We start from the raw sequence: 17,179 nt of genomic DNA, 5'->3' as shown, positions 1-17,179 counted from the left end.
TTCTCCAGCTCCGGAGCTCAGCACCCACTTGGTCCGCTCTCCACGTAGCGATTCCCCGGCTACTAATTGCGCAACTCCGGCGGTCGGGGGGGCTCCGGGCGTAGGCGGGGCGGCGGCGGGCTGGGAGAACACCCGGGCTGCAGACACCACAGGGAAGCCCTGAGAGCCCAAGCGACGTCCTCGGTGTGCGCCTGCGTACGCCGGATCCCGGCCGCCGACATTCCAGAGCAGCAATACGCCCCGCCCCCAATTCTGGGGCGGAGTTCTTTACCACGCATGCGCATAGTCTCGCCGCACCCTACGCCTGCGCGCTTCGCCAGCCCGGCCCCATCCCCAGCTTTTCGGGTGGGGGAGGGGGGTGCGTCTCGGCGAGTCACGATGATGGCGGCGACCGTCCTGTGGTGAGCTAGCGGATTCCCTGCTTGTCGCTCAGAGCCCCTCGCACCTCTTGCAGACTCAGTGGCTGACGCCGGACGCGGCCGGAGCTCGCGTGGAAGGCCGCGGTCGCGGAGGCAGCGGCTCGGCCTGGGGCCAGGGCTGGGGGAGAGGCCGCTCCGCAGGGCGAATGTGACAAGCCCCCACCCCCACCGCTTTCCTCTTGAGTGTGCGAGGAACGCCGGCGACCCCAGGGCCCGGCCAGGCCACAGACCCCGCCCAGCGGCCAGCACCCGGAGCAGGCCCGGCAGTGGAGCTGCGCGGTGGCACCATGCAGGTCACCCTGAAGACCCTCCAGCAGCAAACCTTTAAGATCGACATCGACCCCGAGGAGACGGTACGAGCGGCGGGGAACACAGGGCCTGGGGTCGGGTGGAGCGGGGGCGGCCGCGCGCGGGCCTCGGGGAGCGTGAGGGGCCCGCCGGGCCTCGGTGGGGGCGGCACGGCGGCCGCTGCGCGCGGAACCGGGTCTCAGCCCCGAGAGGAGCCCTGCGACGCGCCCGGGCGTGGAGAGCCTTCAGCTCACCCACGAGGGCGCCGTGAGTGCGGGCGCGAGGTGCGGCCTGCGGGCTGCGGGCGCGATAGGGCCCAGGGTTCCGGCCTCGGACGCGTGCGTCGTGCCGGACCCTTCGGAGTTGGCCACCGGCTTTGTGGTGGGAGGATGGGAAGCAGTGGCTGGACGCCGAGGGCCTGGTGGCAGATGGCGGGAGCACGCCCGCGGGGCGCCGGAGGCCTCGGCCTGGGAGCTCGTGGTAGTGGGGCCGGAGGGGGAGGGGAGGTCGCGGCGGCCCCTGGAGCGAGCCGGGCTTTCTGGCGTAGGTTTACAGGTGGGGGAGGGAGATGAGGCGTCTGGACCTGAGTAGACCTGGTTAGGTTCTAAGGTCTAGGAGGTGGTAACCCGAGATAGCGAGCCTTAAAAAAAAAAAAGTATCAGGTTTCGCCTGCCGCAGTTTTCGGAGGTGAGTAGTGGTGAAAACGAATTCTTTGCTTCTTTTCCCTCCAGAGTTATTAAACCTTTTATTTGCATGTATCACGAATCCAGCCACCCAACACACATGCACATGCAGATTGCACGTTGAGGTCTCTTTGGTGGTGAAGATTAGAGCTCTTTAGATTCTGGCTCGGTCCCAACTCGAGATTTCATGGGTCCTCTGTTAGAAGTCTTGGAATTGGAGGAGTTGTATTGGAACCCTGTTCACGCCACCTCACCGCCCCCCCCCATAGTAGCATTTCAAGGGAGATATCCATATTTAAAAAATCTTTTAAATCTGTTCTGCAGTTAAACATTTCAAAAATCCGCATGATAAATTCTCAAGCCATTTTCTGTATTTGCGATTGCAAAAAGAGCAACTAAGTTGAAGTCAGTACAGTTTTATGCCAAAAAGCTAAAAGTGTCACGTGTGTAAATTTGCTGCTTAGGTTCTGGAGTTGTTACGCTATACACAGTTAAGCAGTTTTCTGCCCATCTATATATTTTTTTAAAAATTGATTATATTTTTGTTGGAGATCAGGAGCCGTGGTGTTTATTAGATAGACTTGAATTCCGTCTGTGGGTCTGTAACTCTCTTAGTTTGGCCTGCTGTACAATGGGGAAAATTACTTGCCTTTTAGAGAGATGTGAGGACAAAATTGCATTTAACTGGTGGTCAGTAAATGGAATTATTACCCAGTGGATACCTCTTAGATACAGTGTTATGTTTTACCCTCTAATTTTATGAAGTTTTCTATGTCTTTAATTGTTTAAGAGACAGATTTCCCAACTTCTTTTGGAATTGTGACACAAGATGATTTGATTGCAAGACATTTCATTATATGTGGAAGTGTGGGTGCGATATATTCTTAATATAGGTGTGGGAAATATCAGTTAATGTGTGAGAAACTGAAGTGTTCTCAGGAGTATTTGACTGGATTAGTATTATAAATAGAAACAAAATTTTCCCAAACATTTCCTTACTGTTTAGTGTGTATTAATAAGTTGAAGGATGAAAGTTATGTTTTCAGACGCAGCTTTAGTTACTACTTCAAACTATTGTGTAGCTATACATAAAATGTCTATATGTTTTGGTTCTTTGTACTAATATATGTTGGTGCCAAAGTATCTTTACCGGAATTAATTCCACAATTACTGAAACCTAAAGAAGGTTTCTTTTTTCTTTTTGTGGTAACTAACGAGCCCTGGAAGTGCAGTGGTTAAAGCGATTGACTGCTAACTGAAAGGTCTGCGGTTCAAAACCGCCAGTCACTCAAAGGGAGAAAGATGTGGCAGTCTGCTTCTGTGGAGATTTACAGCCTCGGAAACCCTATGGGGTCGCTATAAGTCGGAATTGACTCTGCGGTGGGGTTGGTTGTTTTTTGTTGTTGTTTTGGTTTTGTGTGGGTTTATTGAAGTTAAACAGTGACTTTCCACAGCTCCAATGAAATATTTATGCTCTATGAGATTTGTAAAGCTCTTTAGGTACTTACGCTATTATCTTAGAGCCAATATTATAATTGTATAGGTTCTTAACTATATTTGCTCTTTTCCAGTTTATTTCTAAGCGTATGTATATGAACTTGAAAGTATACTTTTAGGAGTTTATTTTCATAAAGCTCATTGTTACAGAGAGTGGCATCTTCAGCATTTTGTCTTAATTTGGCTGAATACTGTTAGTCTGGGGCCAGAAATTAAAACATTTAATCCATGATATATGGAACATTTACATACATTAAAATGACTTGTTGGTTTTCAGTTTATTGGCTTTGACTTTAAGAAATGTTTTTCAGAGCAGAGCTATTTTAATTTCATCTTACTGATGAAATTCTTTTTAATAACCATTTATTTTTGATGCAGAGCTTTGGAGTCAAATTCCAGTAAGGAAAAGGAACAGTTAGAATTAAGATATCATTGTAGGGAGACTCTTAAGTGTCCTGCTTCTAACTTATTGTGAGGACCAGGTAACCAAGAATATTAAAAATAGATCTAAAATAAAAAATTGGATTTTAGTGAGACCTGTAGGAAATCCACGTATAAAATGATCAGATTTTGGCCGCTGAAACCTCTTATTTTGGCTACTCAAAGCTTTGTTTTCAAGATTTTTACCTAGAAGGAACTAAGGAAATTAGCTAAGGTAGCCAGTATAGGAATTCTTGAGAGCTTGAGCAAAATAAGTGTAAGAAAGGATTGAGGGATAAGGGAGATCTTGGGAGTTATTCATTTTTCGAACAAGTTAGATGTTAAATGAACGTTGACTGTCAACACTAGAGGAGTACAAGGACATGTAGAACATGATCTTTGCCTCCTGGGAGCTTTATTGACCTACCTGGGGCTCAGTGGCTATAGAATGGGGCATGTAGAAGGTGGAAAAAGCAAGAGGATTTGTTTTACCCTGTTTATATTTGCTCTAGTTTTTTGAATATTGCAAGTTCCCTTCCCTTTTTAAAAAAAACTAGAATAATTTTCTTAAGCTTATTGTTTTGTATCATTCACTTGGCTATATGCATGCACGGCTTTTACTGCTAGTTTTCTATAGTTTTTTTTTTTTGTTGTTGTTTTTATAATAGTAATGTATCTCCTCCAACATTTAAACAGTATAGAAACAATAAGGTTCTGTTTGGAGATAGGGTGTTGTTAAAGAGAATGTTCTTAAATGTGTGATGTTCTATTTTAATAGATGACATAGTATAAAAACCATAGCCATCGAGTCAGTGCCAACTCAGCTACCCTGCAGGACAGACCAGAACTGCCCCATAGGATTTCCAGGGCTGTAATCTTCATGGAAACCCTGGTCGCGTAGTGGTTAAGTGCTACAGCTGCTAACCAAGGGGTCAGCAGTTCAAATCCACCAGGCGCTCCTTGGAAACTCTATAGGACAGTTCTACTCTGTCCTATAGGGTCGCTATGAGTCGGAATTGACTCCATGGCACTGGGTTTGGGTTTTTTTGTTTGTTTGTTTGTTTACTCTTTAAGGAAGCAGACTGCCACATCTTTCTCCCTCAGGGTGGCTGGTGGGTTTGGACTCCTGACCTTTCGGTTAGCAACCAAGTGCTTAAAGCCAAAAAAAGCCAGTGCCGTCGAGTTGATTCCGACTCATAGCGACCCTGTAGGACAGAGTAGAACTGCCCCATAAAGTTTCCAAGGAGCCCCTGGAGGTTTTGAACAGCCCATCCTTTGGTTAGCAGCTGTAGCACTTAACCACCATGCCACCAGGGTTTCCGAGTGCTTAATCATTGCTTCCCCAGGGCTTTTTATACTGTTAACAGTATGAGAAATTTAACGTGTGTGTGTGTATATATATATATTTATATATAGCATTTTGAGATGCCTAGTAGTCTGCTACTCAAAATTTTTTTAAAGATTCTGAAGTTTTGGTGGTATGATGGACTGTAAGAAGGAAATGGAATGCACGTGGTTTGTAAGCTGAGATCCAAAGTCACTTTAGGTTTTTTTTGTTTTGCTGTTGCTTAATGCCATTTTAAGTTAAGGATAGGCTGATTAAAAAGAATTTTTTTTTTTTTAAGATAATTGCAATACCGTGCGGTATTTTATTCTGTCATTGAGTATGATGAAGAGAAAGAGTGCATGGTATACAGATTGAGTCCTGCAGTCAGTTTACCAGTGATTATATGCCTTGAATGATGGGGGGGTGGGGAGGGGGAGTAAATTTCAAATGAGACTTAAGGCAAAAGCTGAAATGAGATCACATTACAATGTAAATGACACCAAAGGTGTATATATGTTGAAAGTTTTTGTTAGGAAAATTATAAAGATACAGTAGTTTGAATTTCTGTAAACCGTATATTTACTGTGCTGTACAGTGATCTGCAAAGAATTAAGTCATTTATAGTTTACCTCTATAATGTTAGTGATCACGCTATGAAATACTGCTTGAGTACTTGTTCCGTAGCAGTATTTGCTGGCCATCACTTTTTAGTGACTTTTTCCTATTGTGGTTTGTTGCGTTTCCAGTATTGTCATGGTAGAGATAGTCCCTTATAGATGTTTCCTAGATTATTAAAATCGTAAGTGGTGAATATATTAACATACTGTATTGCAAAGATAAAATTAAGGATTCTTGGACGATAGTAGAACAAAATACAGGAAGAACCTGGAAAATCTGGTTTTGTCTCTACCAAACTTTTTCTCTATCAATGCCTGGCATACAGTAGGTATTTAATAAATATGATTTGAATTAATTTAATGTATTCATTTGGCAAACTATTAATTCAGTGTTTCTTCAGTGTAATGTGTCTACATGTTGAATCATTTGTCAAATAACTGTTGAGCACTTACTGCATATTAGGCCCTGCTGTCATAGTGCATACATTCTAGTCAACACATTTTAAAAATGAGATAATGGTAAATGCTATGCAGAAAATTAAGGTAGGGTGAGGTGATTTGACAGTGCGGAATAGATGGTTACTTTTTAGGTTGAATGATCACATTCATGTTGAATGATCACTTTCTGAATAAGGTGACATTTACACTTAGGTCACAGAGCTCTGATGGCGCAGTAGTTGAGCTCTTAGCTGCTAACCAGGTTGGTGGTTCAAACCCACCAGTCGCTCCACAGGGGAAAGATGTGGCAGCCTACTTCCATAAAGATTTAAAGCCTATGGGCAATTGTACTCTGTCCTATGGGGTTACTATGAGTTGGAATCAATTTGATGGCAGTGGGAAGCTGAAATCTGAATAATGAGGGCTCAGAGATGGGAATGGTTTTCTGTAGAGAACTGCTAGAGTAAAGACCTTTATGAGTTTTAAGAGTGTGTTGTGGGAATTTAGAAAAGGCCTGTATTGATGGTCTAGTAGGTGAGGGCGAAGATGGGTAAGAGATCAGTGAGTTAGGCAAGGGGCCAGAACCCTACAGCTTTGGAAGCTGTGTTTTTCAAGGTAAAATAGGAAGACTTTGGGGGATTTTAAGCAGGGGAGAAGTAATATTTTATCTATGATTTTAAAAGATTACTTTGATTGCTGTATGGAGAATGGCTATTAGGGCGAGCAAAAGTGAAAGCAGTTAAGCCAGTTAGGCTTGTGCACTGGTCTTAGCAATTGACTGGTGTAGTATAGGAGTGGAAATGGAGTAGAGTGGACGGATTTGGGATATGTTTTGGGGGGTAGAGTTGAGAGGACTTTTTAATGGGCTGAATGGGGAAAATTGAGAAATCAAAGATTAAACCTAGATTTTGGTTTTGTGAATTGTGTAATACTTGTGTTCTTTCCTGAGATGTGGAAGACTGAGAAAGGAGCCAGTTTGGGGATTGGAGTGAAAACTCAAAGACTTAAGTTTGAGATGACTCTTAAGGAGGTGAGTTGTTTTATGTGTCTGGATTCCAGAGAGAAGTCTGGACTTGAAAATAGCCAGCATATATGGTTGACTTTTCAGTCAGTGGGACTGAACGAGATCATCTAGCAGCCTTTTTTAACACTAGTTCCTTGAGAGAGTTTAGCTCTAATGTCTAAGTTATCTGTTGTATGTAATGAATTAACTTATGTGTTTCTAGAATTGTTCTTTAATTGGACTGTCCATGGGTGAATTGAGGAACTTTATTGAGAATTTTGCTAGGACATAGGATGGGTCCTAGAACTGAACCCTGGGATGTTCTAACATATGGAGATTGGTCAGAGAAGAAGTCAGTCAAGGAACAACCTTTGAGGTAGAAAGAAGCCAAGAGAAGAAAATGTTTCAAGGAGGAGGAAAGGGTCAACTGTGTCTAATACCTGAGAGATTAAGATAAGAATGAGATGTGACCTTTGGTTTGGGCAAATTATTGAAGGTTCCTAGTGCTCTTGATGATTAGTCTTAGCCGGGACTGATGGGACCAGAAGCTAGATTTGAGTGGAATGAGGGATAGTGGGAGAAGTGGAGATAGTAGCTTTGGATGTACATTGTGGGTTACCCTTTTTTCTGATGTAGCTGTCTTTATCTGTGGGTTAAAAAATACAAAATTCGTCACAATAATTTTGAGCTTTACAGCATGTGGTAAGCATTGTTTACAAAGGAAACCAACACCAGAGTTGTGAAAAAAGTATGTACTAATACATGTTTTAAAAAGAGGGAAAAAAGATGATTAGTAATTTGCTCCACGTTCACACAGTAAATGACCTTGGTAGTTTGAACAGCTATGAAAGATGGCATTTTCCAATATTTTAACCTTTTATTCCTTAAATGTTTATCCAGTGATCTTTTCTTCTGTTCTACCTCAGTTACTCAGTGTCTGAGTTATCTAGTGCTGCTATAACAAACACCACAGGTGGATGGCTTTAACAAAGAGAAATTTATTCTGTCACAGTCTAGAAGGCTAGAAGTCCGAATTCAGGGTGCCAGCGCCAGGAGAAGGCTTTCTTTCTCTGTTGCTTCTGGGAGAAGGCCTTTGGCATCAGTCTCCGCCTGGTCTAGGAGCTTCTCAGCACAGGGACCCTGGTTCCAAAGGTCATGTGCTCCTGACTCTACTTTCTTGGTGGTATGATGTCCCCTGACTCGTAGTAACCCTATAGGATTGTCCCATAGGCCATAAATCTTTATGGAAACAGACTGCCACATCTTTCTCCCATGTCTCTCTGCCCACTTCCCTCTTTTATATCTCAAAAGAGATTGACTTAATACACAACCTAATCTTGTAGATTGAGTCCTACTTCATTAACATAACTACCTCTAATCCTGCCTCATTAACATCATAGAGGTAGATTTACAACATGTAGGAAAATCATATTAGATGACAAAATGGTGGACAGTCACACAATACTAGGAATCGTGGCCAAGCCAAGTTGACAGATACTTTGAGAGGACACAATTCGTGATATTTAGTCTCATGACTAGTAACTGTTGTGTTGTTGGGTGCTGTCTAGTTGATTTAGACTCACAGTAGAAACTGCCCCATAGGGTTTTTTAGGCTGTAATCTTTACAGGAACAGGTTGCTAGATCTTTCTTCAGTAGAGCCTCTGGATGGGTTCAAACCTCCAACCTTTGGGTTAGCATTGGACACTTAACCATTGTGTCACCAGGGCTCCTTTTAACTAGTAACTGTAACTGCCTCCACCCCCCATAATCACTATACTCAGTCTCCAGATTTCTGTGTCTGTTTTGCTCTTGTTGCTCCATACCGTTAGGAATATATTTCATTACAGAATAGACGAAAGTGGCTTTTGTGGGTTGGTTTAGGAGGCTAAATACCATTTTATGTAGTTTTTGTGGGAAAATGAATTTTGGATTTCAAACCATGCATTTAAAGTAGTAGACTTTTAGATCATAACCCAATTTAAGGATTGCCTTTATTTTTTACTGTCTCCGTAAAAATAGATTCACATTATTAATACTATGCTTTTAGTTACTGTTTCAATAAAAATCTCATTTTTTCCTATACTTCATTTTTTTATTATTTGAGTTCAGTGGAAAGATTTTTCTGTTTGCACTGCAGTTAGCTGGCATCTTTATAATCAATTTTATTTTTAGAAATAACAGGGACCTATTTTTGAATCTATGTTTCTTGGTACCTGTGTGAGTACCTCAAATGCGTGGAAACCACTGAAGGAATCAAAATAAAATAGTGCAAGTTCATGAAATCCTTTTGTAAACCTGTTTAGCTTAAGTAGCCTCTTTCTGTTTGCAAATGGGTAGTTGCCAAAATTTAATTGGTCTTTCTAGAGGCATGCGTCAGAGATATCGTGGTATTGGTTCTGGACCCCTGCGATAAAGCAAGTATCACACTGAAGTGGATATTGCACTAGAGCAATTCACATGAATTTTTTTGTTTCCCAGTGCATGTAAAAGTTATGTTTACACTATACTGTGTTCTATTAAGTGTCAGTGGCATTATGTCTAAAACAGCAATGTACATACTTGAAAACTAAACCTGTTGCCGTCTAGTCAATCCCGACTCAAAGCAACCCTATAGGACAGAGTAGAACTGCCCCATACGGTTTCTAAGGAGCGCCTAGTGGGTTTGAACTGCCAGCCTTTTGGTTAGCAGCCGTAACTTTTAACCACTGTGCCACCAGGGTTTCCATACCTTAGTTAAAAAATACATTTATTGCTAAAAAAAAAAAAAAAAATGCTAACCATCATCTGAGCCTTCACCGAGTTGTAATCTTTTTACTGGTGGAGGGTCTTGCCTTGTTGTTGATGGCTGCTGACTGATCAGGGTGGTGGATGCTGAAGGTTGGGGTGGCTGTGGCAATTTCTTAAAATAAGACAGCAATGAAGTTTGCGCATTGATTGATGCTTCGTTTCGCTGAAGATTTCTCTGTAGCATGGGATACTGTTTGATAGCACTTTACCCACAGTAGAGCTTCTTTCAAAATTGGAGTAAATCCTCTCAAACCCTGCCTGCGCTTTATCAACTAAGTTGATGTGATATTCTAAATCCTTTGTTGTCATTTCAACAATGTTCACAGCATCTTCACCAGGAGTAGAGTACATCTCAAGAAACCACTCTCTTTGGTCATCCATAAGAAGCAACTCCTCATCCTTTAAAGTTTTATCGTGAGGTTACACCAGTTCAGTCACATTTTCAGGCTCCACTTCTAGTTCTCTCGCTATTTTTGCCATATCTGCAGTTACTTCACTTCCTCCACTAAAGTCTTGAACCCTTCAAAGTCATCCGTGATGGTTGGCATCAGCTTCTTCCAAACTCCTATTAATGTTGATATTTTGACCTCCTGCCATGAATCACGAATGTTCTTTAATGGCATCTAGAATGGCGAATCCTTTCCAGAAGGTTTTCAGTTTCCTTTGCCCAGATCCATATAGGAATCACTAACTATGGCAGCTATAGCCTTAAGAAGTAAGTTTCAGTAATAAGACTCAGAAAGTTGAAATTACTCCTTGATTCATGGGCTGTGGACTGGATGTTTTGTTAGTAGGCATGAAAACAACATTAATCTCGTACATCTCCATCAGAGCTCTTGGGTGACTAGATGCAGTATCAGTGAGCAGTAATATTTTGAAATGAATCTTTTTTTCTGAGCAGTAGGTCTGAATAAACCAAAACCAAACCCATTGCTGTCAAGTTGATTCTGACTCATAGCAACCTTATAGGACAGAGTAGAGTTTCCAAAGAGTGCCTGGTAGATTCGAACTGCCTGCCTTTTGGTTAGCAGCCGTAGCTCTTAACCACTATGCCACCAGGGTTTCAACAGTGGGCTTAAAATTTAAAATGTTCAGTAAACCATGTTGTAAACAGATGTGCTGTCGTCCATCTTTGCCGTTCCATTTATAGAGCGCAGGCAGAACATATTTAGCATAATTCTTAAGAACCCTAGGATTTTTGGAATGGTAAATGAGCAATGGCTTCAATCTAAAATCACCAGCTACGTTAATCCCCAACGAGAGAGTCAGACTTTGAAGGTTTGAAGCCAGGTATTGACTTCTCCTCTCTAGCTATGAAAGTTTTAGATGGCATTTTCTTCCAATATAAGGCTGTTAATCTACATTGAAAATCTGTTTAGTGTAGCCATCTTCATCAATTATCTTAGCTAGATTTTCTGGATAACTTTTTGCATCTTTTGCATCAGCACTTGCCGCTTCATGTTGCACTTTTTATGTTATGGAGATGACTTCTTTCCTTAAACCTCATGCTAGCTTCAAACTTCTTCTGCAGCTTCTTCACCTTTCTCAGCCTTCATAGAATTGAAGAGAGTTAGGGCCTTGCTCTGGATTAGGTTTTGGCTTAAGGGAATGTTGTGGCTGGTTTAATCTTCTATCTAAAACTTTGTCCACATTAGCAATAAGGCTGTTTGCTTTCTTATCATTTGTGTGCTCACTGGAGTAGCACTTTTAATTTCCTTCAAGAACTTTTCTTTTGCATTCACAACTTGGCTAACTGGCCCAAGAGACCTAACTTTCAGCCTACCTGGGCTTTTGACACGCCTTCCTCACTAAGCTTAATCATTCCTAGCACTTGAACACTTAGAGGCCATTGTAGAGTTATTCATTGGCCTAATTTCAGTATTGTCGTATCTCAGGGAATAGGGGGGATCAAGGAGATGTGGAAAGCTGGTTCATGGAGCAGAACACAAAAAAAACATTATTAATTAAGCTCTGTGTCTTATGGGCATGGTTCCTGGTGCCCCAAAACAATTGCAATAGTAACCTGAAAGATCACTGATCGCAGATCACCATAACAGATTTAATGAAAAAGTTTGAAATATTGTGAGAATTACCAAAATGTGACACAGAGGCACAAAGTGAGCACATGCTGTCGGAAAAATCGCACTAATAGACTTGCTTAACACAGGGTTGCCACAAATCTTCAATTTGTGTAAAACGCAGTATCTCTGAAGCGCAGTAAAATGACATATGCCTGTACTTTTTAACTTGTTAGGCTATGTAGTATTAGAACTATTGCCTCAGACTTTTTTTTTTTTAATGAAATCTGTTTACAGAATTGGAGTATTTTTCTGTGTAATATTTACCTCTGTACTAGTTACCTGTTCCTATGTAACAAATTACTTCAAACCAGTGATTTAAAATAATAGTAAACATTTATTATTTCATAGTTTATATGATTCAGGAATTTAAGAGTGGCTCAGCTGGGTGATTCTGACCTAGTCTGTCTTAGGTTGCATCAGGGCCTACAGTTATCTGAGAACTTGAGCGAGACTGGAGGATTCTGTTCAAAAGTGACTTTCGCGTGACTAGCAACTTGGTGCCGATTGTTGGCTGGGGAACTCAGTTCCTCCCCACATAAGCCTCTCCCCAGCCTGCTTGAGTATCCTCATGACAATGACATGGCCTGACATTACCCCCAATATGAGTAATCCAAGAGAGCAAGATGGAATCCACAATGGCTTTTATAAACTAGCCTCGGAAGTCACACTGTCACTTCAGCAGTATTTTACTGTTCTGATGGGCTAGCCATAATACGGTGCGCGGAGAGCATACGTAAAACCTTGAATAGCAGGAGGCAAGGGTCATTGGAAGCCTTTTTGGAGGCTGGTGACTATAATCTCAGAGTTGTTGTGTAGATTAACTGAGTTAATTATTTCAAGGCTCTTAGTGCACTTATGCAAAGGAGCTGTGTAAGTAGGAAGATGAGTATGCAGCATCTCATACTACTGTTATGGGAATGTAATTTGCAAAATATTGTTCTGTTATCTCAAACATAATCTACAACCTTAATTTGTTGTACAGAAATGACTGCTTTTAGTGGTTATTGCCCAAACTTGAGTAGCGGTGGATGCAGTGGAGTGACCACGTTAGGAAGTGATTTCCTCTGATGTTAGATGGTATATTGGCATCATTTGATGAATGGTTTTGGTATGAGAATATGGGAAAAGGAGATAAGGACCTCAGAAGGGAATTGAGATGAAAAAGGATAACTGATCGACTTTTGTGTTGGGAATTTTTGACAGTTGTCCTGTGTTTTCTTTTCCCCCCCTTTTGGGGGGGGGGAAGCCATGTCAGCTGTGTTTAACATTAGATATTGAGTATGCTTTCCTTTTAAAATGAACAATTTTATAAGAGAAGTATGTGACTTGAAAAAGCTTTTTTTATTTGAGTGTTAACCATGCTTCGTTTCTAGTTGAGTTGATGATAAACTCCCATTCTTTAATCTAGGAGAAAATAAATAGCAAAATGAAAGTTAAATTCCTGCTTCTTGTTTATCAGCATTGGGTGAGGTAGTCCTGGTTATTTACTGGCACTGTAGTACTCTGTTTTAGATCCATCCTATTGAAATGACTCATTGTAACAAGAGCATTGACATGGGGTCCAGCACAGTAGAGGAGTCATAACTACGTTCATTCCCAGCCATAACCTTCCCAAGTTAAATATCCAAAGTTGATACCTCTTCCTTCTTCACAGCATCCAGAGAGATGAGTTTTTTCTTTTTCTTTTTTCCTTCTGATCATATTTGAAAGCGTGCTCAATTCACTTGGATTACGGAAGATTTATATACTAATCTAGAAGCCATCCTGCAGCACAGGCATTATGGTTGACTTGTCTATGGTACATCCAGATGAAGGGTCCAGTAGAGAGTTGGGTATGTGTAACTTAAGGTCAGGGGAGAGAGAGAGAGAGATCTGGGTGATGATTGAAACTAGGAGTAGATGAGATGGATTACCGTGGAAATCTCTGTAGAGGAAAAGGCAGCCTTGGACATAACCATAAGTAAGATTTAAAAGGCTGGCCAAAGAAGACAATTTCACAAAGGCTTGAACAGAGAGGAAAACCAGAAATATATGGTGTTAGGAAGGCAGTTTGAAAGGGATGATAAGGTCAGTAGTATAAATATGACAGCAAGCAAGATAGGAAAAGATAAATAAGTAATGATTATGATATTGCTGAATTCAGTGATGTTGGCAAGAGTGGTCTTAATGGAACTGTGGGAGTAGGCACTAAAAGAGGAAATAAGCAGCAAAGTGAGTAAACTTTTTGTATCTGTTTGTCAGCACTGTATATCACCCTTGAGTGATACATGTGGGATTATGATTAAGTGAAGACAATGTATACAGTTAATTCTTTGAAGAATGCTTAAGACTAAGGGGAAGAGAGAGTAGCTGGCAAAAAAATCCCAAACCTATTGCTGTCAAGTCAATTCCAACTCATAGCAATCCTGTAGGACAGAGTAGAACTGCCTCATAGGGTTTCCGAGGAGTGGCTGGTGAATTCAAACTGCCGACCTTTTGATTAGCAGCCAAGCGCTTAAACACTGCGCCACCAGAGAACTGAGTCAAAATGTGAATGGAAATGAGTTAGCTTTGAGGGGGAGGTTGAAAGTGAGGGTTGGGGGGGCTAATGAATCTAGCAGGGTACTTAGAAACACTGGAGGGGGAACCAGAGGACAGGTGGAATGAACTAGGGTTGAATCAAAGAAAGGGGTACCTCTTTCTTTCAACAAGTAGGAAGGAGATTAGGTGGACTTAGAAGCAACAAAGTATGTTAGTTTGGTGGTGGAAAGTTGAACGCAAGTTCCTCCGATGGCTTCTATGTTTTTAATGAAGTAGAAAGTATGTTCGTTTGCAGAGAGAGTAGGGGTGTGTGTTGGGAATTGGATTTAGGGGAGAATGTTGAATGGTGTGGAGAATGAAGAAGAGGGCTAACCAGGGGAACAGAAAGATTGAATGTGTCTTTCCTTTTCTCCAATAGCATTTGGAAGACTGGATGTAAATGTGAAGAGGCAGTTGGTTAGATAAAGGTTGACATTTGTTAACTAAGTAAGTAAGGTGGAAGGAGAGTAGGGCAGAGAGTAGTTGAAGTAAATTTTACGTTGAGTACTGATGGAAATAATTTTAATTGTGTTGATCCAGATGCGGAATTTTGTCTGGCAGAAGGGCAAGGCATCTGTGATGTTAGGAAGAAAGTTATAGAGCTGGCCATGAACGTTGACGTGAAAGTAGAGATTCAAGGGACCTTTATGACATTCAAGAGACTTAAGGGTCTTAGTGAGGTTCAAGACCACCCGTTAAAACCCGCTGCCATCAAGTCAATTCTAACTCATAGCGATTCTATAGGACAGAGTAGAATCGCTATTACAAAGCTGTAAATCTTTATGGAAGCTGACTGACACATCTTTCTCCCACGAAGCAGCTAGCTGGTGGGTTCACACTGCCAACCTTTTGGTTAGCAGCTGAGTACTGAACCACCGCCCCACCAGGGATCCTGGTTCAAGACCAGGTATAGTGAATAGTTACCAGGAGAGCTGGCAGTAATAGGAAATTGGTCACTTAGAATTTCAAAGATGGGGCAGTTTTGGGATGGCAGCATTCAGCCTGTGGCTATGAACAGATGACTTAAGTGAATTGCAAATAAATATCACTGAGTTGAGATTAAAGAACAGTGCCAGAATTTTGGATAGATCAGTGAACCCCGTTCCAGAGTCTAATTCAGTTATTTTCTTTGATACGTTCCCAGAGTGGTATTGCTGGATCAGACTCTCCTTCCCCCCATATTGCCCTCAAAATTTTTTATCATTTCATGCTCTCAGTCTGAACTTGTATGTCTTCTCACTTGTTAACACCAAGAATTGTTTGAAACAGATTTTTCCAGTATGACAGTCTGTTGAATATTTGACATTAAAATGTGTGCTTTGGTTGCTAATGGGGTTGAACGTTCCCCATCTATTGGCTGTGTGATTGTGAATTGCCTACGCCTTTCATTCGGCCATTTTTCTGTTGGTGCAATAATTTTTTTGTTCTGCCTTTTCTGTTTTTGTGGTTTCTACTTTTATTAGCATTTTTTATTTGCCTTATTCTTTTTGGTTGCATGCTTAGTTGATTAATTTTCCTTCTTTTAATTATAAATGTTTATAGTTTAGTCTGTGATTACTTTAGCCAAATTATATAGGCATTGATGTGTATAAAGTTCTCACTATGTTCTTAGCATTCTTTAATCACATCTTTGATTTCTTGAAACAAAAGTTATCTAGAAGTAGATGATTGGTGAAGCCTTTTTCTCTTTTGGTCTTACTTTTCTTTATTTACAGGGATTTGTTTTTGCCCCAAGGAGCCCTGGTGGTGCAGTGGTTAAAGTGCCTGGCAGCTAACTGAAAGGTCGGTGGTTGGAACCCACCAGCCACTCTGCAGGAGAAAGATGTGGCAGTCTGCCTACAGCCCTGAAAACCCAGTGGGGCAATACTACTCTGTCTTACAGGGTCACTGTGAGTCTCAGTCAACCCGATGGCAGTGGGTTTTTGGTTTTTTTCCCATCCTCCTTTGATAAGCAAAATTAGAGAGTGGGTCTGTTATTGATCTAGGCTTTTTGAAATATATTAAGATACTTGTGGCCTAAAATTTTAAAATAAATATTCTGAGTGCTGGAAATATATAATTTCTTTTGGCTAGAGAACTGTGTGTGTGTCTGTGTCTGTGTGTGTGTGTCAATTAAATTGCTCTTAATTATTGCACTTACTATGACCTGTCAAGGAGTGGGAGTCCTGCTTGTATTATTTCTTTTAATTTTTCTTTCACATATTTTTATGGTGTCTTCATTAATTCGTTTCAGCAAGTAATAACTGAGCACCCAGTATGTACTAAACCCTGTTCTGAGAGCTAGGTTCACCTATAGTGACACATGCAGTCAGTTGTCTGCGATTCATTTGTAATTTTCACCAAGCGATTACATTTTCAAATATTTCATCTCTTTCTCACAAAAAAAAAAGTTTGGAAGGAGATTTATCATTCACCACAGAGCACTTTAAGCATGTTCTGTCATCACTTAAGTTGTATCATTTTGGGCAAGTCATTTAGCATGTAGGATAGTAATTCTCAAACTTGATTTCAAGACCCCTTTACACTTAAAACTTTTGAGGACTCCATATAATTTTTTTATGTGGGTTGTGTTTATTGCTTTTGTCATATTAGAAATTAAAGCTGAAAATTTGTTTAGATGTTCACTTAAAATAATAAGCCCATTAAATGTTATAATCAATATTTTTTGTGAAAATGACTTTTCTAAAACAAAATAGCAGCACGAAGACATACATTGTTTTGCATTTTTAGCAAATCTCTAGTGTTTGGCTTGATAGAAGATAGCTGGATTCTCACGTGCTTCTGCAGTCAGCCCTTTGTGATATCACATACTTTATAATAAAACCTCTGGGAAACTCCGCTGTATACTTAGGAGAAGGTGAGGATGATAAAAACGCAAATAAAATAATATCTTTTGACCTCACAGACCATCAAAGGGGTCTTAAGAACCCTTAGGGGTCCCTGAGTAACACTTTGAGAATCCCTGCTCTAGGCCTTAGTATCTGATAGCAGTATAGGGGTTTAACTAAATGGTCTTTGAAGGCTAACCTTTATTTAACCTTTCTTAGATAGTATCCATT

General features: G+C 41.1%; 1 protein-coding gene across 2 annotated transcripts in view; it reads left to right on the top strand.

The window, feature by feature from the left end:
* Positions 1–481: 481 nt before the first annotated feature.
* RAD23B (RAD23 homolog B, nucleotide excision repair protein) overlaps positions 482–17,179 on the top strand; it is a 45,411-nt gene continuing 28,713 nt past the window's right edge. For both annotated transcript variants that reach the window (XM_064291636.1, XM_064291635.1), the window contains exon 1: positions 482–772. In XM_064291636.1, the coding sequence (XP_064147706.1) occupies positions 707–772 (66 nt within the window). In that variant the 5' untranslated portion in view covers positions 482–706. The remainder of the gene's footprint in view (positions 773–17,179) is intronic.

This window comes from Loxodonta africana, chromosome 9 (assembly GCF_030014295.1).
Source record: "Loxodonta africana isolate mLoxAfr1 chromosome 9, mLoxAfr1.hap2, whole genome shotgun sequence".
Lineage (NCBI taxonomy): Eukaryota > Metazoa > Chordata > Mammalia > Proboscidea > Elephantidae > Loxodonta > Loxodonta africana.
The sequence above is the reverse complement of the archived record's forward strand: the minus strand, read 5'-3'. Positions and strand labels throughout refer to the sequence as shown.